The sequence below is a fragment of the Alternaria triticimaculans genome, assembly GCF_023758025.1.
Source record: "Alternaria triticimaculans strain BMP 0046 chromosome Unknown scaffold_1, whole genome shotgun sequence".
In the NCBI taxonomy this organism is placed as follows: Eukaryota; Fungi; Ascomycota; class Dothideomycetes; order Pleosporales; family Pleosporaceae; genus Alternaria; species Alternaria triticimaculans.
The window spans coordinates 3,496,322-3,517,897 of NW_026055958.1; the positions used below are offsets into that span (position 1 = coordinate 3,496,322).

General features: G+C 51.9%; 7 protein-coding genes and 1 non-coding gene across 8 annotated transcripts; 4 read left to right on the forward strand and 4 right to left on the reverse strand.

The window, feature by feature from the left end:
- Nucleotides 1-1,136: 1,136 nt before the first annotated feature.
- On the forward strand, nt 1,137-1,955 carry J4E78_001175 (uncharacterized protein; the record flags this gene model as incomplete). The annotated part of the gene is made up of 3 exons (XM_049361836.1): nt 1,137-1,340; nt 1,390-1,584; nt 1,638-1,955. The coding sequence occupies 3 exons, from the start codon at nt 1,137-1,139 to the stop codon at nt 1,953-1,955; spliced, it is 717 nt and encodes a 238-aa protein (XP_049227119.1).
- A 559-nt stretch (nt 1,956-2,514) lies between these two features.
- J4E78_001176 (uncharacterized protein) lies at nt 2,515-3,584 on the reverse strand (the record flags this gene model as incomplete). The annotated part of the gene is made up of 2 exons (XM_049361837.1): nt 2,515-3,349; nt 3,580-3,584. The coding sequence occupies 2 exons, from the start codon at nt 3,582-3,584 to the stop codon at nt 2,515-2,517; spliced, it is 840 nt and encodes a 279-aa protein (XP_049227120.1).
- A 1,292-nt stretch (nt 3,585-4,876) lies between these two features.
- Nucleotides 4,877-5,920, reverse strand: J4E78_001177 (uncharacterized protein; the record flags this gene model as incomplete). Its single annotated transcript, XM_049361838.1, has 2 exons — nt 4,877-5,711; nt 5,916-5,920. 2 exons carry the CDS (start codon nt 5,918-5,920, stop codon nt 4,877-4,879), a joined length of 840 nt encoding a protein of 279 aa, XP_049227121.1.
- Nucleotides 5,921-9,419: 3,499 nt separating this feature from the next.
- J4E78_001178 (uncharacterized protein) lies at nt 9,420-11,390 on the forward strand (the record flags this gene model as incomplete). The annotated part of the gene is made up of 1 exon (XM_049361839.1): nt 9,420-11,390. The coding sequence occupies one exon, from the start codon at nt 9,420-9,422 to the stop codon at nt 11,388-11,390; it is 1,971 nt and encodes a 656-aa protein (XP_049227122.1).
- A 624-nt stretch (nt 11,391-12,014) lies between these two features.
- Nucleotides 12,015-13,310, reverse strand: J4E78_001179 (uncharacterized protein; the record flags this gene model as incomplete). The annotated part of the gene is made up of 1 exon (XM_049361840.1): nt 12,015-13,310. The coding sequence occupies one exon, from the start codon at nt 13,308-13,310 to the stop codon at nt 12,015-12,017; it is 1,296 nt and encodes a 431-aa protein (XP_049227123.1).
- Nucleotides 13,311-13,877: 567 nt separating this feature from the next.
- J4E78_001180 (uncharacterized protein) lies at nt 13,878-18,422 on the reverse strand (the record flags this gene model as incomplete). Its single annotated transcript, XM_049361841.1, has 5 exons — nt 13,878-15,256; nt 15,304-16,478; nt 16,532-16,836; nt 16,916-17,512; nt 17,592-18,422. The coding sequence occupies 5 exons, from the start codon at nt 18,420-18,422 to the stop codon at nt 13,878-13,880; spliced, it is 4,287 nt and encodes a 1,428-aa protein (XP_049227124.1).
- Nucleotides 18,423-20,277: 1,855 nt separating this feature from the next.
- Nucleotides 20,278-20,416, forward strand: J4E78_001181. The gene has a single exon. It is a non-coding gene; the product is annotated as a tRNA-Gly (tRNA).
- A 258-nt stretch (nt 20,417-20,674) lies between these two features.
- Nucleotides 20,675-21,541, forward strand: J4E78_001182 (uncharacterized protein; the record flags this gene model as incomplete). The annotated part of the gene is made up of 1 exon (XM_049361842.1): nt 20,675-21,541. The coding sequence occupies one exon, from the start codon at nt 20,675-20,677 to the stop codon at nt 21,539-21,541; it is 867 nt and encodes a 288-aa protein (XP_049227125.1).
- Nucleotides 21,542-21,576: the final 35 nt, after the last annotated feature.

Below are 21,576 nucleotides of genomic sequence, written 5' to 3' on the forward strand. Positions count from 1 at the left end.
GATTTCACGGTTCATAGATTCTCTCGAACAGCTCTCGGCAAGCTTTGTGCCCCTGGTGGCGAAAAGACCCACGGTTTGCGCGTCGTGCGTGGGGCATGTCTAGAACAGAACTTTCAATCATCATAACAGAGCAAAGGCGTATTGGGTGGATGGACATCGCGATAGCTGGTGTCTTCTCAACACTGAAAGCGAGATATCGCTGTGAGTTTGTCCTGAACCTCAAGTGTCGCAAGGTCGGGTTGATGAGACGAGACCTCGGGAGACAGCCTGCATGAAGGCTGTCACGCTAACAGAAAAAGCGACTAGCCCAAATCCCCCCACACCTCCCACAGCACCAACCTCGTATCGTGATAGTAATTTCAGAGACCATTCAATCATGTCGTCCATCAGGGTTCCGGAAATGCTCGCGGTGAGAAGTCTGGGATGGCGTAGCGTCAATGTCAGCTGCAATGGTCGACGTTCGGCTGAATACGGCGTAGTGCGGAAGCTCCTTTCCCGTATTTAGGCTTTCCTAGCGGACCCAAGCCCGGAAAATGCCAGACTATCCATGGAACTAGAAGGTTTTTGCTTCTGTCCACGCGTTATCATGATTCTTCGAGACTGCTAAAAAGATTCTCCCGTCGCACACATACCCACCGCTTGTACCCTGCCCCGGTGTGGCTGATTCACATCACACTCGTTTCCATTACCTCTTTGGGCGCGTGGGCAGCTCGATCGGGGAGACGCAACAACGATGGTATCGTGGCGGCCGGAGACGAGATTGGAATGGTTTTTCTTTGGCACTACGACAGTTCAGGCGATTACGAATATTACGATACAGACGTTCGTATTTCCCCGCATAACTCACTCGCTAGATGAACTGTCTAACTAGACCTAGAGTCATTCTTGTCACGTACTTGAATTGGGTAAACTCGGTTGCATACCAGGTTCCGATATCTTATGTCATCCCTCTGACCTTGTGTGTCAATTCATTGGGATGTCTCTTCCAAATCATTTTGACACTTGACGCATACCGGATCAAGAACCACATTCAGGTGTTCGTTCAATGCGCCGCCAACATATGCCTTTCAATCTCGACGGTTCTCCAATATGGCGAGACTAGACATGCAGTATCTAGGATTCTCGTTAATCACGACATGTACGGCACTCCATTCGCAGATGTTGATTGGCCATTCTGGAAGAAGATCTCACCTGGCTTGATGGTCTGTACCGTGGTCACATGTGTCAGCAGTGCCATTATGTGCCTGTTAGCGAGGGGCCTATACCGTGAGTTCTCTTGGGCTTTATACCAGCATGTCAGCCCTGACAAGAAGATACAAACAAAATACGCTGTCTACCAGGTAAGACTTGCGTCATCTTCTTTGCCTGACTATACTCACACAAGCACAGATTTACCTCGTGCTTCTCAAGTTCACACCCTACTTCGTCTTCGCGTTCATAATCTTCTACGATTTCATCGACGTCCATTTCCAGGAGCCCGAGTTCTCATTGACGATCTCAATCATCCCGGCTACTCTTGTACATGTGGCCATCGCGGTATATTTTGTCCGGCATGAGCGTCGCATTGGAATGGCATTTGTTTTGGTAGGTCGCTCAACTTCGAAAGGACTGGCAGGCGCTAACGCCCCACCTCACAGCTTCTCCATGCCGCAAATATCGCATACCTGATCAGCAGACTCCTCGTTCTCTATGGGCACTCATTACTTGCTGATACTCTATTGAAGGATGAGATGGTTTTCTATCTCTGCGTAGGGGTGGTCTTCTCGACGAGTGCTCTCCTGGCCGGCTGCGTTTGCTTCTACAACTTCAAAAAGGGACTAAGGCCAATTCTTTTAGGCCAGGTGCAACGCAAACCGCGGGCACATGAGCTTGAAGACGATTATTATGTACAGCGTTTGAACTACAACGTGGTGCCGTTGGCGGACCGAGACTCGCAAAGATTCGCGTTGGATTGATAAGTATGATAATCTATAGTATCTAATAAAATGACATTTTTTTGCGTATCTAGCCGCGCGCTAAGCCCTGGCTCCCGGCACGATCTATTCTCGTGTCTGATGTCCACGTATAATTCTCAAAATTGCTCGCAATTTTTCGCAGGCTTCCACGCTCTTGTCTTCCACCAACTGATCTACGAGTACCAAATGATGAAGACGTTGGGCCTGATCTCTATTTGCAATCAATATCGCGTCGAGGTTACGCAAAGTCACACCACCATATCGTCTCGTGAGTAGATCCCCACATATTTCAATGTATTCAATGGCCGGACAGAACTCGATAAGACTCATGATGGATTGGTCACCAATACTTGGGGCCAAGTCGATTTGCACCTGTGTTAACTGCGCCATATTCGCGGCGAGGTTGGTAATAGACTGGTCGTCTAGCAGGGCACCGTTGCCCACGCGGATCGCGAGAATAGATGAACTAAATGCTGCTGGTGACCAAGCTAGCAGATTGATGTCGGCACTGTTTAGGTTTAGTATGCTAATAATAAACTCAATGACAGACGAAGACAACTTACACTGTGACAGCAAAGCTTGGTTCGAAGATGACCATGCGTATGCCTGTGCGACGCTGTGCCCTATGCCATCGTCGCTCCCAATCCTGAGGACTGCTAAATCTGAGTGTGACAGAACCCTGAAACTCGAGGGGTGGAATGGGTGTGCGTGGATAATACGTTTTGACAACATTAGAGCGTTCGATGTCGTTCCCCAAGCGTGCGGCATCTTGTGCATGTATTCTACTTTCGCTTTTGACCCCGTTGCAAAGCTCATCTTTGGAATCCGCCTCACTGCGGTCGCTCGGTTGTCTTTCGTCTTGGATATGAGTTCCACTCGCGATGCGCATGTCATTATCCTCATCGGCAGATATCGATGCCGATTTTCTTGGTAAACTTCTCGCTACACTAGGGCGGCTTTCTTGTTTTATCGTTGCTCCTGTGTTCCGCTCCACAGGGGCCCAATATCTGGATTCTGTATTGAGGATCTCTTGGTCTGCAATCTGTGCAATCCTTTCGGCTTTGATTGAGGGACGCGCCTCTTCCTCGTTTTGATATCTTTCATCGTCGTCCTCCTCCCCTTCCCCGCCGGTCTCTTCTGGGGAGCAATCTTCTTCATTCGAATGCTCTTCTCCGGTCTCTTCTTCGAGCTCATCTGCTTCTGATTCTTCCTCCTCTAAGATATCTTCCTCTTCCTCGAGTTCATCTGCTTCTGAGTCTCCCTCTTCATAACTACCTAGACGTCTAGTATCAAGATCACCCAGACCGTCATCGCCAGAGCCCTCTGCCTCAGAACAGCTCTCTTCTGGTCCAGTTTCTTCTGACCCAGTCTCTTCTGATCCAGTCTCTTCTGATCTAGTCTCTTCTGTATCACTGTGCGCAGAATTGACTAGAAGTCTAGCGATATCTCGCTCTCGTCGAAATTGATCTAGTGGTGTGCCATTTTCCTCCAGCTCCCGTTCCAATTCATGAATTTTCTGTCGAAGCCGTTGAAGCATTTCATTTTGAAGTTGTATCGCAAGCTGTTTCAAGTCATCCAGCCTCGCTTGCTCTCTGCGCACCAATGCTACCCAGTCTATGCCTACGACATGCCCTCTGCGCCACTTAGTTGCGATATGTTCCGCGCCTGGTATATTGACACCAGCGTTGGACAGCGCCTCAGCTACAGCAGGAGTAAGCGCAATGCTTTGCCGAATCTCTAGTCCGTGTCTTTTTTCGGTGACGCTTCTCATTCGAGCTTCTTCGATGGGTTGATTGTCTAGCCGCAATTCATTCAGCAACGGCCATTCGCGCTGATTTTCCCGCATGTTCATAAAATCAACGAAATAGCCTTTGATACACCCATTTGTGCTAGGCAAGCCGTGAATTCCAACAAACACGACAGATCGACAGTGTTTTAGAATGGCAATAAGTGCCTTGTCTGTCAAATTTGGTGCATATAAGTTGATATCGAGTAGGAGGTGATTCCGTGCAACAATCGCGCGCACGTCGCCGTCTGAGAGATTGCCTTCCCTGTCGCTCAACCAAAGGCGTTTCAGAAAGCCGGTATGAAGCTTTAGCGAAGTCTTCATAGAGCTAATGAAGCTGTGAGTCATGGCTTTCAGGTAATGGACTTCTTCGTCGTCTGAACATACCGTGATATCAGAATGTCGCACGTCAGAAAAACATCATACACTCGGCCTCGCAGCAGTTTCTCTCTCTCTTTTATCCAATGCCATTTATCTGCACTATCACATGCTACGCGCTGGTTCTCAGGTAGTAGTAGCCAATATTTGCGAGTTGCTTCTAACGACATTGTTCGGTGTTGGTAAGTGCGTGGCTTCGAAGGTGTGATGTGGGGGCAGGTCAGACAGTGGGGCCCGGTTGTGTTGCTTGTCGCGCGCGGGGTTGGAGTCAACTTAGTATCGATAGCAGTTCACTAACATGTAAACCGCGCCGTTTCTTCATAGGGGGTTGGTGTTGAGCGACTGGTGACTGTGGACATGTTGAGGTTCCTCGGCCTGCAGGAGCGAACCTTCCCGAAACAGCCGGACCCGTTGGGCGGGGGGTACCGGTAAACTAGTATGGGCCCCGAGGATGCCTGGCCGCAACTGAAACCAAAAAGCGTCTGCACACATCGTGCTCTCGGAACACGAGAGAGAGACAATGTCATTAGCGTTCAATGTGGAATAAGAGAAGTCTGCTCGCTCCCGAGGTCGTACAGAGTTGATGATAGAGCCTGCTGATAAGTCCAGGCTACAAAACGATGATGTCATACCAGCGCTTCCAGGGCGCCATCACCCAATTTGGTCTCAATTGTCGGCACGCTTGCGCGCTCTCGATATTGAAGTGAAAGCCACCTGAAACACTCTGAATATATCTCTTCATTGAAATCGGCTTTGGTCATACACTATCGTCTCTCTTGATTACAGTCCTCATCATAGCATCCTCCTCCTCATCCAAGGCATCTCCTCCATGGGTTTCGGCTGCCTCATAGTTCACTCCGGAGCCATCCTCGTCCAAAGGTTCTTCTTTGATGACGTTCTTAGTCAAGGTGCTTCCGTCAGAACTGCTGCCTGCGTTGGCGTTCCCAGAGGTGTTTTCCATACTTGATGACGCTTCATTGACGTTTGTGCTATTCGTCATGGCGGCCTGCTTTGCATCTTCTTCGTGACGGAGATCGGAAACTTCGCGTCTTGCAACCTTTCGAGCTGGCCGTGCTGATGATGGAGAGACCGGGTCCAGAGTCCGCTTTCTATGACTCTCTGGTTCTTCAGGAATTTTTTCAGCCTCTGCCTCAAGTTCTGCCTTTGCCTCAAACTCAGCCCAAGCTTGAAGCCCAGCCTTGCACCGTCGGATAGCATCCAACCGAGCCTGTTCCAAGTGCACCAAACCCACCATGTCTGGGCCTACAATCTTGCCTTTTCTCCAGAAAGATGCAGCAGGTATGACTCTTAATACTTCAGCATCGTCCTCGGCAAACATTTCTGCTAGTTGCTTGTCGCAAGGTGAGATACCGGCATCTGTGAGCGATTTTATTACTTCAGGGCTAGGTGTCTGCATCTGATCGATTCGTAGGTTCCGTCGCTTTTTGAGCATGCTTCTAATGTGCGCCTTGTCGAGTGGCTGATTGGAAAAGGTAAATTTGTCCAATTTCTTCCATTTGTGCAAGTTCTCCTGCTTGTTCATGTAGGATGCAAAATGGCCTTTGATCTGTCCATCTCCGCCAGCAGGACCACTACCAATTGAAATGGATACGATGTCTGGACAATATCCAAGGATATGACGGATTGAATCGTCAGTTAGATTTTTGTTTATTAGGAAAATCTCGCGTAGCCCGTTGTTATGTGATACTAAATCAAGGATATCATTGTCTGAGATATTGGCTGCACTGTTGGCGATCTGAAGACTGTGTAACCATCCTGTATGAAGTTTTAACGACCTCATGATGTCACTGGTCCAGATGTGAGCGACAGTGTTCGGAGGCCATACATACTTCCCGATCGTTCCAACTTACCTAGAGATGGGCACTTCGTCTAGATTAACACGACGGACTCGGCCTTGCAGTTTGGCTTTCTCTTTGTCCCAATCGGACTCGTCTTCGCAACAAATGGACTCGTTCTCGGAACAGGGTGACAGGCGTAGGGGCTCTGGCGTCAGCGACATGATTGGATTGTGATATCTTCGGCGTGCGTGATTGCAAAAGTGCAGTTGGACAAACAGATGACAACAAGTCGGGTCGAATCCCTATGTATCGTGGAATGGACGCTTCCGCAGTTGAACGTGTGCTAGGATTAACACCTGCCTCACCGTCCTGAATCGTGTATCGAAGCGAACTGAACGCGTTCCCTTATCGGATGTTGGGCAGCTTGGGTTCCAAAGACTTGATGAGCATGATAGCTTTGAGAGGTGCGCTGGGTTTTGCGGCTCACGGAAAAAGGGCGGAACTGAAACAGCCCAAGACTCGCTAGTTGCGGGGCCGTCCACGGGTCTCAAGGCCGAACTCAAGCCGAACGCCACCGACGCGATGATCAATGTCCACACTGCTTCTTCGTCACGCGTGTCGAACACGATTTAGATCAGGCTGAGCCTTCCAAGGTTGTCTGGATTTAAAGTCTTCGTGGTAGCACGCCCATCATTCATCCTCGCGTACTCCAAGAGGGCTGACCTGTGGACAGCCCAGCCCAAGTGATCGTGGGGATCAGACTTGGCCCAACAACACCTGGGCATCATGCCAACTTACATGTGTCAGCGTCCTGCCGTGACAACATCGTTAATTTATATGAATGGCGTAATCTGCTCCATAGCCCCATCTATCTGGTACCGTATACCTTCAATAAATCGAGCCTTCACAGCGGCATCAGATGTTCCGTTGTTTACTAGACGCAAGGCAACGAAACAACGTCGATAGGACGACTGCGAACACACAAAATAAGTCGAGTTTCATCAAGCTACAACTATGTAAGAGCGAACCAATTACTGTCTGAGTACGCAAATACACCCACACCCCACCGGCATTTGTCCACCAACAACATCAGAACAGCTCTAAATCGATAGCAGGTCAGGCCGCCATTTAGTGCACATCCCAGAAACACATTGCAGCCCTCCCTTCTTGTCCGGCTTTGGACAGTCAAGAAGAGGCATCCATTTCACAGGGGTTGGATCGAAGCGGGTCCCGCCACCACTACACTGCACCTGTATTGACAACAATAAGCGCGTGCGCAACCTCGTATAAGATATGGAAGACTTACAATCCAGCCCGAGTTACATTCACAAAGGTAAACCCATGGTTCTGTGCATTTTTCATAACGCTTGGCACAAACTCCTGATCCGGTTTTGAATTCGTAAGCATCGATGGATGTGGCGAGGAGTGAAAGCGCGAAGGTTGAGGTGAGGGATAGTTTCATGACGGCGTGTGTGTCGGGAAGGTCTGAGAGATGTAAAGAACGAAGTGTCGTTCTTGACGCACAACATGCGATTTACCTTGGACACATTTATCATATCTGCGATACGAGGACCGTTTTCAGACTTCTTTCAGGTATCGATTTTTACCGATAACAAGCGCAAAAGGTGCCTGGTAACGTCTGGATTCGGATGCTCGAACAAAGACGACAGTCTTCAGTTCGTCAGGGCTTGCCCTTCCCGGCTCTTACAAACTCGATCTTCAAAGCAGACATCGTTTCACATTTGGGTAGCGGCGACGCAGGGTACTCTTTGCCACATCCCCGTGTGAATCTCACCGTGAGCATACTCCCGAATATATCTTCTCCAATCCATGATATTGCGACCGTATGCAGTACAGCAAGACCATTCGTTGAGAGGACTTGTGAAGGTCCTGGCTACTCATCTAAGAGAGACATGCTGGTACTGTTTCTCCTCTTTTGATCGACAATTTGCCTTCACGACTGGACAGATGGGCTCAATCAAGTCACTTCTTCCCAAAAGGCATTTTTCGATGAAAAGAGGTCTCGTTCCTAAGAAACACATGTTTTAATATACCCAAGTCGCGTCTCATACAAACCTATTATCATTGTGATGTCGGTGGAAGACAGCCGGTGTTGGCACTGAAGAAATGCCCGCGCACTACTTGAGATTTAGTAGGCCGTGTCGCGCTAGCCAAAACGCAAGACGTGTGGGAAAGGACATGCATCATGGGTACACACTACCGGACACCTCCATCGATGCATTCAGTCGGGTTTTGATCGCTCTTTCCCGAATTCTCGTCTAGCTGTGACGTCGCTGCAAGTGCGGGTACGATATGCAGAACCGAGACCCGCATTAGGAAAATGCATGAAGCACGGCTGAAGCTCGTGCTGGTACTTGGACATATTCCACCAACGGCTCTGGAATCAATAGTATTTGTTAATTCTCTGTTCGAGCTCAACGGAGGTTTGGCGATGCGAACTCCTCCGCTCCTTCGTTGCTTCTTCATCGACAAGGCGGGGTCATGTGTTAGCGTCAACCATACCTTGAGCCGCCGCACGATCTGGAGCTACGTCTTACAACCACCGGCTCTTCGATCATCGCTCACAGATACACTACACTGGTAATGGCCAGGCGTGCACCGGTGTAGCTTCCCCTCCAATGGCCGTCGTCATCCCATTGCTCGGTCATGGCCGACGTTTCCGATTGCCTGATGGCGGTCCGGTCCAGCATGCCAGGCAATGCCATTGGCCCGCGGCTCTTCCCTCGCGTTGGAAGACGGAATCCCGTTTAGGACTATCGAAAGCTTTGGCGTCATGTAGTGGCCGAAAGAAGCAAGCGAGGCCAAGCGATGGCGCTGTCGACTCGGCGAGGATGCTATAGCGCGGCCCGCCCCCATATATGATCTGCGATCTGCAGCATCGAGATACCCAGCCCTGGTGATCTACCCGCGCCTGGCATCACATCATCCAGTCGTAAGCCGATCCATCATGCAGTCCAATGCCCCGACAAGCGAGAGCGGCAAGGTCAAAATCCCTCTCATCGACTTGCGCTACAAAGGATCGTCATTGCATATGGCAATGCCGGGTCTGATCTCCTAGGCGGTGCTCATTCAAGCTGAATGCTACGATGGTTACCTCCACCTCTTCAGTCGCCGACACTTGATGAAGAGGTCCCACTTATCTCATGCATGGTTCCAAGTTGCTGCATGTGCCTTTCCAGTAACAGTGCAGCGTATCGAACGGCAGCTGGGATAGCTCCTCCAGTTTGCCAAATGCTCTGAGAACGTTGCGTCATACGTGGGAATATACCTCCAAGCTGCAAGCCACGACCAGCTCGTCAATGCGAGGAGCTGACTATACCGATGGCAGTATGGATGTGCCGCTTGTGACACGCTACCATGGTACGTGGGGCAGGATGCTGGTTGACGGCACTGACAGCATAAGTACCACTTTCCGCTCACCCTCATAGCATATACATCTCAAACATCTTCACATCTCTCTCCATACCGCACATCATCACAATGACAGACACATTCGATACCACCGCCGATATCTCGCCAGAGAGGCTCACTATCATGAAGCTCAAGGCCAGTGGACTGCGCGATGTCTTTTCTGAGCCTTCCTCCCCCACAGGCAACCGATCTTTTTCATTCGCCAGTCAAGCAAATGGTGGCGGCCACAGCTCATCATTGACACGTCGAACGACTCGTCAGACCAGCTCATCCTCTCGTCGAGCAAGCAGCTTCCTCCAGTCGCATCGAAGCAAGATGTCTACAGAGCTCACATCACAAGCTGAGGGCAAATTCTTCGCCTTGATGGACCTCATGTCTACCGCCTCCCGAGAGGCTTCTTCGCTCAAAGAGTCATGGTCTCGTATCATGGCTGAGCGAGACAGTCTCTCCCGTGAGAGGGATGAGCTTCTCATTACCGTCGAGGAGGTGACGGAAGAGATCCAGCGCAAAGAAGCTGAACACTCACATTATGGTCATGAACACGGCGAGAGGAAGAGGCAGGTGGAGAAGCTCGTTCTTGAGCTTAACGCTGCCCTTACTCAAGTGACCGACCACAAGAAGAAGCTTGCCGATCGCGACCGCGACCTGGAGAACACCCGACATGAGCTACACGAACTTCAAAGCTCCATCACGCTCACTCATGGTGACCACGAGAGGACCAGGGCGGAGCTAGAGGCTGCGTACTCCAGGCTGAAGATCTGTGAAGGCGAACGCGATTCCGCTCGATTCGACTCAGACAAGCACCACAATGAGCTCAGGACACTTCTTCGTGAGCACACTGAGCTCAAGAGCAAGTACAACGAGACTACTTCCAAGTTTGAGTCTACTCGCAAGGAGGTCCTTACTCTTACCGACCGTATCAAGATGTTCGAGCTTGAGCGGGACGAACACCTCCACGAGAAGGATCGTCTGCACGAAGAGTTGAAGCGCGCGAAATCTCGCGTTGACGAGACTACTCGCGAGTACACTGAGCTCACTGAGCGACACGACCGTGTGCAGCGTGAGCTTCACAAGCTCAAGGAGACTGTCCGCATCATTGAGACAGAGCGTGATGACCATGCTTTGACCATTGACAACCTCCGCCGTGAGGTGAAGGCCAAGGCTCAAGGTTGGGAGGAGGCTGACGCCCGTGCTAACGAGTTCTCTCTCAAGTACGAGCACATCAAGCGCGAGGTTGTGTCCGTCAAGGAGAAGTTGAGGGACGTTGAGCTTGAGCGTACAGAGCTCCGAGACGCCATCGACCGCTCTCGCGAGGACCACCGTCTCGTTGTCATCGAGCGCGACCAAGTCAAGCAGGACTTCCACGACGAGCACCGCAAGGTGGAAGACGGCCACCGCCGCATCAACATCTTGGAAGACTCCCTCCGCCGCGCCGAGCTGACGATCACCGAGATCAAGTCGGAGATCCACACTCTGACCGAGCGCAACAAGGTGCTTTACCGTGAGGGCGAAGACTCACGCGGCAAGCACGGTCATCTCACCGGCGAGATCAGCAGCCTCCAGGAGAAGCTTGTCATCTTCCAAACCGAGATCACCAACCTGAAGTACGCTCGCGACCGCGCGCACTCCGACCTCAACGCCTGGAAGCACAAGTACGAGGAGATCACCGAGACCATCTCCACCTACGACGACTCCTCCGCTGAGTTCGAGTTCGAGATAACCTCACTCCGCACCCTGCTCAACGAGGCCCGCGAACAGAAGGAACGGGCCATCTCCGCCCGCCACGCCGCCGACCGCGAGCGCGACGAGTACATGGCCAAGTACGAGGAGAAGTGCCGCGAGATGGAGCGTTTCGAAGAGTCAGCCAGCAGCGTCTACCACGCCAGCAGCGGCGGCGCAGCCCGTGGTGGCTCCAAGATCTCCAGGGTAGTCTCCAGCGGTACCACTGTCCACAACCACAGCGCCTCTGGCGGTGGTCACAGCCACGGACACAGCCATGGCCATGAGCATGGCGAAGGGAATTCTATCTTCGCGCACTAGTTACGATGCGGATCGATTAGGATTTCATTGCTGGACGGATTGGCGCATGATGGGTGAGGAGGTGAGCAGACGGAGGGGTGTGTTTGAGACGAGTAGGCCGAGTAGGCCGGGCACGGCGGAGACGAAATTGAGTTGTTGAGTGGTAGGAAAAGTTAAAAGCTGGTATGGGTGGTAGGATAGTACTATAGCCCAAGTGTAATTGTATAGTTTTCCAAGTCGTTTCCAAGATGTCTCATAGAGGTATTCACTATGCTTTTCGTTGACGTGATGATGAAGTGGTACGTAAGGTATATATCTGTCGTCGTGCGATGCACAACCTGTTCAAGTCATTAGCAGTTACTGTGAAAAGCCAGATGAGTTTGTTGGTAGTGTATATTCATGTGTAGCAGGCCGCTATAGACGTCTCGTAACGCAAACGCGAACCCTGTAGTCAAGAGGATGCTGCTAGCAGGCTGAGCACAACCCCGTCGTTCGCCTCATTGACCATATGCCCTGCAAGTAATAAAAGCTTTGTACAGGGAAAGCTACGTGATACCAGAATGAAGATGCTACTTCGCTCGCTCAGCAATGCAAAACCAGAACGGAAGCAGATATGTACCCTCCAGCCAGACAGACACCAGTCGTCTAGCTGAAGATAGCAGCAGCCGCGGAAGGCCTGGGGGGAGTCGGGTTGAGAAGACCATCCTCCTCTTCAACATCGTCTTCAATATCTAGGGGAGGGCTATCGTCGCGGACCACAATGTCGGTGTCGATGGTAGTGAGAAGGGTGTTGCCATCCGCGTCCGCCTCCATCTCGATGTCGTGCATGCTCATCTCAACGTCCTCGTGTGCCGGCTCGATGTTCTCGTCGTTCTCGGGGAGTTCTTCGGGGAACTCGTCGTCGTTTGCCTCCTCGGGTGAGTCTTCGGCGTACTCGTCTCTCTCCTGCTGCTGCAGCGCTGCAACAGCCTGCATGTCTTCCTCGTCTTCAACGAGGTCTTGCTGACCGTTCATGTCGATACCGGCATCGCTGTCCTCTTGGTATTGATCGCGGTCCTGCTCTGAAGACACAAGCGCATCTTGGACATCTTCAACTTCAACGACTACGCCGTCCTCTTGCTCCTCTGCGGTAGGAGACTCGTCGGCTTCGATGAGATCGTGGAGGTATTGGTCGATCTGTGCGACGTATCGATCGGGGATCTGGCGTACGGTGTGGCCGCGCATCTTGCGAGGGGCGAGGGGCTTTGACGGCTTTGTGACTTGCTTTGGAGCAATGACAGCGACAGCGGCAGCGGCCTTGGGCGGACGTCCACGTCTAGAAGTTGGCTTTGGAGCTGGCTGAGGAGCTGGCTCGCTCTTCTTGGCTGGCAGTCGCGTGCGCAATTTGGATCGCATGCGAGGATCGAGGCGGCGAGCGAGGGGCTCCGGCTTGACAGACTTGACCTTGTTGGTGTTGCGAGGAGACGACCTCTTGCCGATGCGAGGGGAGCCAGCGACGCGGTGAAGGTCGACTGCAGCGCGCGCTGGACGGCCACGCTTGGGTGTAGCTGGAGCTTGCTCTGCAACAGCCTCTTTCTTGGGGCGTCCACGACTCTTGGCCGGCGCATCTTCTTCTTCTTGTACAGTGACGGCGTCCTTCTTGGGCCTTCCTCTAACCTTCTTGACTGCTACTACTACTGCTGCGGCTTCTTCTTCGACAGTGGGTTCCGGCGCAGCTTTGGCCTGGCGACCGCGTTTCTTGGGCTCCGGCGCGGCTTCGACGGGCTTTTCAGCTTGTGCTTTCGCAGGGCGACCGCGCTTCTTCGGGGGCTCGGCGACGACGTCGACAGCATCGGCGACATCAGCTTTAGCTGCGCGACCTCGCTTCATTGGCAATGCGACAGGCGCTTCTTCAACCGCGGCGGCGGCCTTGCCGCGAGGAGTACGTGCTTTCGGGGGCATTGCAGGGTCGCGCTGTATTTTGAGCGAATGCGCGATGGTGATTGAGTATCGTGGCGCGTTATAAAAACGCGTTAAGTTGCTTGGAGAAAGTCGCGTTGGTGTCGGTCGGTGGAGTTGCGGAGCGCGCGTGGTGGAGTCTCACTCTCTCACTCACTAGCGCCGTCGCAGTGCACGTGTAGAAAGCCACTAAAAATGTTGCACCACTGGAACGTTGTCTCAGTATGGGCTTGGAGACCTGCCTTCACCTCCAAAAGCTCGTGTTGGGTGATACCTCAGTATCGGTAGTCGTTTCAGCCTGTCACTCCTGGATGCATGCAAAATGAAGTAGCTGGCGATGCGTTGGTAAGAATTACAATATATTACATGTAGCGAACTTGAACCTGCTCTAGGATCAGGCGCTAAATCTAAAGAAGGTCTAAAGTTGTCTAAAGAGGGAACTTTTAGAGATGAACAGAAAAGATAAGCAAAACTAAGACTCCAAACGTTAACCAAGGACTCAAATGCAGTCGTGAGCAGAAGGCAATTTGGTTCCTGAGCGCCGAACAGCAAATTCACACAGCCACCCACTCACTCCGCCTTCTTACTCGCCTTGGTCCTCAGCTTCATGAGAACATAGACCAACGCGTAACTCGAGATGGCAAAGATGACGCAGATCGCCGCGTCCCTCCATCCGTAGTAGTAGTCGTTCAAGTTGACAGTGTACAGGTAGTCGCTACCCCTGGTGTACTGGCACACTCTGCAGTCGGAAGTAGCATCAGGGTTGACGAGGTTCGTGCGACTGCCTGGTCCAGCCATCCACGCTGTCAAGTATTCGGAACATGTCTGGCCAGATGGAGGATCGAACATTGCAAACTCAGACTCGGAGCACTTGATCTCCCAGTCAAAGTCTGTGAATACGAGCAACGATCCCATGAGGTAGTTGAAGGGGTTCATCCAGTAAATCCAGTAGCGCCAAAATTCCTGGATCTGCGCATAGGGCACAAGGACACCGCAGAAAGAGACGAGGACTCCAATGATGAGGGGGTTGACTAGCGAGGCAAATACAGCGTTCGGAGCGTACGCGGCAACGAACTGACCGATACCCGTGTAGATGAACTGATAAATGAGCATGACGAAGAACACGGCGCCTGCCTTGTTGGAGTCCGACGGAAGACCAGCAGTGTAGTAGAAGCAGACGTAGTAGAGAATGGCGCAGATGATGAGGTACGGAATCTCGGAGACGACGAGGCCGGTGACGAAGGCGATCCAAGAGTACATCTTCGACTTCTTCTCACGTGTTTCGTAGATGTCGCGACGGTCGATGAAGAGGGGCTGCAGTTGCGCAATGACACCTGGTGCGACGAAGATGTAGTTGAACAGAGAGAAGAGGATGAGCTGTTGGTCGGCGACGGTGTTCCCAATCTTCCAGAAACTGAAACCAATCAAGAGTGCGGTACCGATGTGAAGGGCGAACTTGTTGTTAACGTAGTCGACGTTGCGGTACATGCTGACGTTGGCCCTGTTGGTGACAATCTTGGTTTGTGTCCAGAGACTCGTCGCAAACTCATGACCGTCATCCGTGGTACCGGGCTCTTTGCCAGCAGCATCGGTGATGATATGATCGAGGTCTTGGTGCATGCGTGCAGCTTCTGGCGAGTCTAGCCAGACTTGGTGCCAATCTTTGCCCTGTGTACCTGTAACCACGTCGATCATGTGTTCTGCTGGGTTGGCACCCGGAGGGCATGGAGCATCGTATCGCTCAAAGTATTCCTTGATGGTAGAAGCGTTGTCCCCGATGTCACCGAAGTATACGGTCTTGCCGCCCTTTGCGAGAAGCAGAAGAGTGTCGAATTGGGCGAAGAGCAGAGCGGACGGTTGATGAATGGTAACCAAGACGGCCTGGCCAACGTCGGCAAGCTTGCGAAGGAATCGAACGGTGTTGAAAGCGGCTTGCCCGTCCAAACCAGCTAGATAGCGTTAGCGATGTACTCGATAGGTAGTGACATATACTTACAGGTAGGCTCATCAAGGAAGATCAAGATGGAAGGCTTGGAAACAAGCTCGACACCAATAGTGACGCGCTTGCGCTGCTCAACCGATAAACCAGCTCCAACACGACCAATCAAGGTATGTTCCAGGTCGTGTAGCTCGAGCAGATCGATGATAGTGTCGACATAAGCCAGCTTCTCCTCGCGGGGTGTATCCCGGCTTTGACGAAGGAGGGCGGAAAACTCGAGTGCTTCCCGGACGGTCGCGAAAGGCTCGTGGACATCGAGTTGCTCGCAGTAGCCTGCAGAACGTTGGAATGAGACAGGAAGTGGTCGGCCGTCGACAAGGATCTCTCCATGGATAGTGCCATCGGTCTTTCGCTGAGCCAGTACATCCAAGAGGGTCGTCTTGCCAGCACCAGATGAGCCCATCAAAGCTCCCAGCATTCCAGGTTTTACGTAGCCGTGAACATTATCCAGGAGTGTGCGGTCACCAGATGGAGTCTTGACAACGTAAGATAGGTTGCGCCAGGTGAAGACGGAGGTGTTGCGCATGAGGTTGGCACTCAGGTCCTGAGTTTCGGTAGCCTTCTCGTCAGCGCCATCGGTTCTGGGGCTCTTCTCATTTGCCTGGGCTTCTTCATCGCCGGGTGTAATAGAGCGTGGGACCTTCTTCTTGTTCTCACGGGGGATCAGGAGAGCGCCTCCAGAGCTGGCCGAGTCATCCCATCGGAGTGTGAAGAAGATTGTGAGGCCCACGAAGAGGAACCACCAGGCGAACAAAATACCGACATTGCGCCAGATGTGGCCCTTGGCGTAAGAAAGACTCTCCAGGTAATCGTCACCACTGACAGAGGTAGCTCCAGGCTTAGCCCCGCCAACACCTGCGCAAGCTTGGTTGACGCCGTTCTGATATTGAGGAAGGAAGTTCGGGATGAGGTTATTGTTGACACAAGGGATGTCTTGACCAGAGAACTCGTTCGCCATCAGAGATTCGAAGCCATAGCTCAAAGGATCAATCCAGTAGATCCAAACGAACCATGGATGCATCGCGGGCTTCGGGATCTGGTATCCGATGTAGAGAATGAGAGCTGTGATGGAGAAACCCGAAACCTTGGAAGCGGCGTCGAAGTTGGGGAAGGCGGCGCCGACCATGCGGAAGAAGGCAGTCATGACGAAGGTGACGACGTATACGACGAACCTGTCAAAGCGTGTTAGTACGACTCATGTGTAAGATAAGCTTCCATCGCCTACCATGCAGTAAAGAAAGCAGCAGCTGTAGCCTTCAAAGCCACCATCCAATACAGCACTACCATAAACATAGTGACTTGGAACAGTAGAATCGGGACATCGGCTGCGATCTGGGCGATACAGAAAGCTGCCGGGTTGTAGAAAGCGAAGTTCTTGTGTTTGGCGAGGATAGGGCGACCGAAGAAGCTGTCCGTAACCTCCGACATGGCTAGCAATGCGTTGAAGAGGAGAGCCAAGAAGAGAGCTCCTCCCTTGACGAACAGACCAGAAGAGGTCGCGGGGGCGTTGTAGAAGAGCGAACCGGCGATCTAAGAGCGGAGTCAGTCATAAATTCGAATACATCTTGTGACACTGCATAGTAGCTCGGAGTGGAATGGTGAGACTTACGAGTGCCTGGAAGAGTGTAGAACCTTGCTTGATGATGAACGTCGCTTTGTCTCCCCAGAGGATCTGGTATTGCCGAGCCACACAGGCTTTCACCTGGTTATAGAACGAGACTGTCATGGGAGATGATGCTGGAAGATGCTTTGACTTGTCTATCGCCATAGCTTCGACAAAGGACTGGGTGTTCGACTTTGCGGCGTCACTTGTGGGATATGACAGTTCTTGTTCCATGGCAGCCTTGATGGAAGACCGTTGGTAGGCCTGCTCTAGCTCAATGTTGTTGCGTGGGAAGCCTTCAAATCCGGATCTGATCTGTCGCTCAGATGGTACTGTCACACCAGTGAGGAAGTCGGCAACGTTCGCACCCTCGCTGCATACGAAGCCCTGCTCTTCCATGAAGGGTCGAGCTTGTTCGCGAGTGCCGTAGAAAACTTGCTTGCCCTCGTCGAGCACGAGGACTTTGTCGAAAAGGTCGTAGATACCGTTGCCTGCCTGGTATAATGTGACGATTGTAGCAATGCCCATCGCGTCTGTCAAGCATCTGAGAGCACGAGTGTACTCTAGAGCAGTGCTTGCGTCGAGACCACGTGTGGAATTATCCTGTGTCATGTCAGCGTCCATCATTGCGGATGCGAAAGAGCTTGTTGTCCTCAGCTTCATGGATGGTTGGTGAACTTACCCAGCAGGCTACGCTGGCGCGATTGGCCAAAGTCTCGATAATAGAGACTCGTTTGCGCTCTCCGCCAGATACACCGCGAACAAAGGCGTCGCCAACCTTGGTGTCCTCGGTGTGAGATATTCCCATAGAATCCATTAAGAATGACTTGAACTTCTGGCGATACTCCTCGGGAGTGGCGGAATCCCTCGGAAGAGTACGTGGGATGTTCAGTCTTGTAGCGAAGTCCATGGTCTTGCCTACTGTGAGCGTAGGGAAGAAAAGCTCCTCTTCGGTGTTGATGACGATGTTGCCGCGATATTTTTTGGCTTCCTTGGCGTCCATCGAGCCAAAGTGCACATCGCCTTCGACTTGTGCGTACCCCTTGCGCTTGTTGGCGAGCATCTTCAGTAAGGTGGTGCATCCAGATCCAGGCCTTCCCAGCACCAGCAGCATCTCGCCCGGCTGTACGCTGCCGAAGCTGTTGTCGAGAATGGTCTTCAGTTCTGGTTTTTGTCGTGACTCCTTGATCTGCTGTGGAATGTTGAACTGGCTGAGCACATTCTCCTGCAAACGTGCGTCTGAAGGCACCACTTTGACAGTGAGCCCGCTCCATGTAACACCAAGTCTTCGTCCATCGGTTGGATCGTTTTGCTGAAGATCCTTCACATCGCTTGCCAGCCTCCATTCATCCACCTTGGTCTTGGCGGAATCGCTGTCTGCACTGTCGTCTTCTCGTTGGATGTTCTCGTCTTGTCTTGATTTGCCGGAAAATGTGCGGGATAGTGTTCGCATGATGTCTTCACCAGCGCCGGAAGGTATGTTCATACCGCTGCTCCTCCTACGGCCCTCCATTTTGGCGTTGATCGAACAGTCCGTCCAGGATTCTCGTCTTTCTGAGATGTGATGATGATAGCGACTAAAGATCGGATCCCGGAATTAGAGGTGAAAGCTTCAAGCAGGTACTACTCAAAAGAATATTGGGGTTGTAGTGATATACATGAGCCTATGGGGACTGCTGTGGGTCCTGATCGATTAGAAAAGTCTAGGGAGAGTCGGGCGTCGACATTAGCGACTCCGAGCTTACTGACGTCGCAGGCGCAATTGCGTGCATTACTTCCTTCAACGGACGAAGCAGGGGCTCACACGAGGCAGGAAGCCACGGGCACCGACTGCTGCGGAACGACTGCATACGGCCAAAATTCGGTCATCTTGATTGGTTCAAGAGGCTATCCAGGCAGCAAGTGCAGATTCGGCAGTCTAGACTGCCCTGATGCTAGATTCAGGGTCAACTAGAGACAAAGTCCCTGCTTCCTGTACTGGGCGCTGTTGTAGCGGGGCGGAGCTGAAATTGGTCCTGATAGCGTTTCTTAGCGGATGGTTTGAGGATCGATTCGGGCTCGGCCGAACGCCTGAAGCACCGAAGAGCGACCCAAACCCGTGAAAACGGTTCCACCAGGGCCTCAATGTGTCGGACATGCTCTCCGCGAGGTTTCAACTAATCGTAAAGACAGATTTGTAGCCATCGGCATGTGGAGGGCCACACTAAATTGTCGATGTGCTCTTAATGCTCGCTGTTCGTACCTTCGAGTGACCGGCTTGTTGTGCGAAATCAGTATCCACACTCAACAGATTGCCGCTTTGCCTGATCACAAATCCTACGCGTTTCGACGCGACAACCTTACTTTCGTACATGTCGTACATAGTACCGTACGTACCGTACATTGCTTGTACGAACATGCGGGCGAAAGGTTGTACCGGTCGCGATCAGGGCCGATTACAGCGTGCGCTCAAGTACCGAGCGATGCGTCATGAATTTGTCGAAGCACGACACCGCTCGCGCGCAAAAGACCGAATACCGATGACGACAGTCAGCAACGCTTACGTGTAAAGACGTTTTGCTGTTCCATGGATGGCGGTGCAGAGCGGAAGTGCGGAATGTGTCTGGAGGCAGAGAGCGGGTTCCGCGGCGTCCGAATTCGAGATGGCGCCAAGGTACTTGGCATTGATTCACTCACCAGATAGCAGTGCACGTTTCAATGCTTTCGCTTGAGATTCAAATAGACGACTAGTCTAACTCACGAGGAAAGTGTTACAGGGTTAGTATACAGTAAGGATCTTTAGATACCGGTTAGCAACTTTTCGTCCCTCAGATGCGCGCGCGCGGACGTCATCGCATGCGACCCCGATCGTCGGGATCGGACGGCGTGCACAGTGGCTGCCGTCCCGTCCCAGGATATGCCCATTGCATACACGCATCCTTGGACGCCAGCAGCTGACACGCTTTGTCGTATACCTTGCACCATCATTGGGCACTCGAACAGCTCCAAATAAAGCGCACCTACCTGAACGCCTGAGGGGTCACATATTGTATACTAAGGTTAGCGGAATTCCTGGAAGATACCGCAGAAACAAAGAGAAGGGTTGTTCACCGTCATCTCTGTGAATGCTGCTATACACTGTCGTCGGCCTCCATATATGAGCAGACAGTGGAGGTTAAGATGCCACTAACCTTGTCAAAGTAAAGTTGCATGCAGCATGCTTTTAAGCGAGCAAATTTGACCAACCCCTCGTTCTACTCCACGAAGAGACTCATCCCATGCCGTCGTTATCTATGCAGACAGCATGGTGGTACGTTCGAGGATATGTAATGTTTTGTGAGCCGAACTTCCATCAAATCACGTGAACCAATCCTTCACTTTGAACATCAGCATCGGTGGTTTAGTGGTAAAATTAGCCGTTGCCATCCATCTTGGACAGTTTCGGCTAGCCCCGGGTTCGGTAAGTTTAGATCGTCCACTTCATTCGATCCATTGTTCTAACAACACGATAGATTCCCGGCCGATGCAACACTCGCTTTCTTTTTGCTGCCACCCATCTGTGTACGACAATACTTTTTGCTCTTGCTTCATCTGAATTACTGCGGGCTGTACCCAGCACATTGCAGAGAGCGCGTTTAAGGCTACAACCAATGCGATCTAAAAGCTCGTCCGCACTAGACAGCTTTACGCCTCGTTTGTGTTAACCGCGCTTTCCTTCTAGTAGGACGTACGGGGTGGACCGAAAAGCGATATAACTTCCAATAATCTTACAATAATCCTATCACCATGGCGTGTAGCAATGTCAGCCCTCTTCTTCGCCTGCCCCGCGAACTGCGCGATCGGATCTTCACATACGCCCTTCACGAGTCAGACGGCCTCATTTTCCATCGGGAAGATGACTACAAGGCATACTTCTGTACCGACTGGCGCCAACCACGGGACGCCAATCAGCTAAAGTACACTTGCTGGCAGCTTCGCTCGGAGACACTCAAAGTCGAATGGCAGCTCAATGACCTCGTCTTTCTGTGCCACCCGGAACGACGCGGCAAGTTTATGGAAAGAACACCCCCTGTACAGCTCTTAGGCTTCCTAGATATGTGCAGTGAAAGTTGGAGACAGCGAATTCGTTGCATCGTTCTGTTGGCTCAAGAACATTTTGGGAACTACGGCAGCCTCTCGGATTTGAGTCGCCACGTCCATGATGTAAACCTCGTCGCCCTCACCAGCGAGAACTATCCTCACATGACCGTGAGATGGCACCTCAATCTTGAACAGAACTCGCTGAGCGATCTTATCATGTACGGCCTCGTAGTAGTACGAGGTCTTCGTGGCAATGTCGTCGCCGTAGAGAATATCCTCAAAGAGCTAGGAATGAAACCCGAGTCTGTCAGAATGGGGTCATTCTTGCAGTCTTGGTGTCGCGAATGGAGGCGCTGCTGTGGTTTCAATGCGTACGAGAACGTACTTCCGGAGCGAAGATTCCGCATCGTTCCTTTCGGTGAGATTATGGACGCAGAAGACCTTCGCATGAAGATGGGCTGGCGCAAGGCTGAAGATGATCCCACTCACTGGGATGCTCCAGGGGCCGTAGGTGCTCACTACTTCGAGAAACGTCTTGCTCTTGCGATGGAATGGGCAAAAGATGGGTTCTAGGAGGATGGCAAAGCATTGTTGTCGATCGTTCCGCG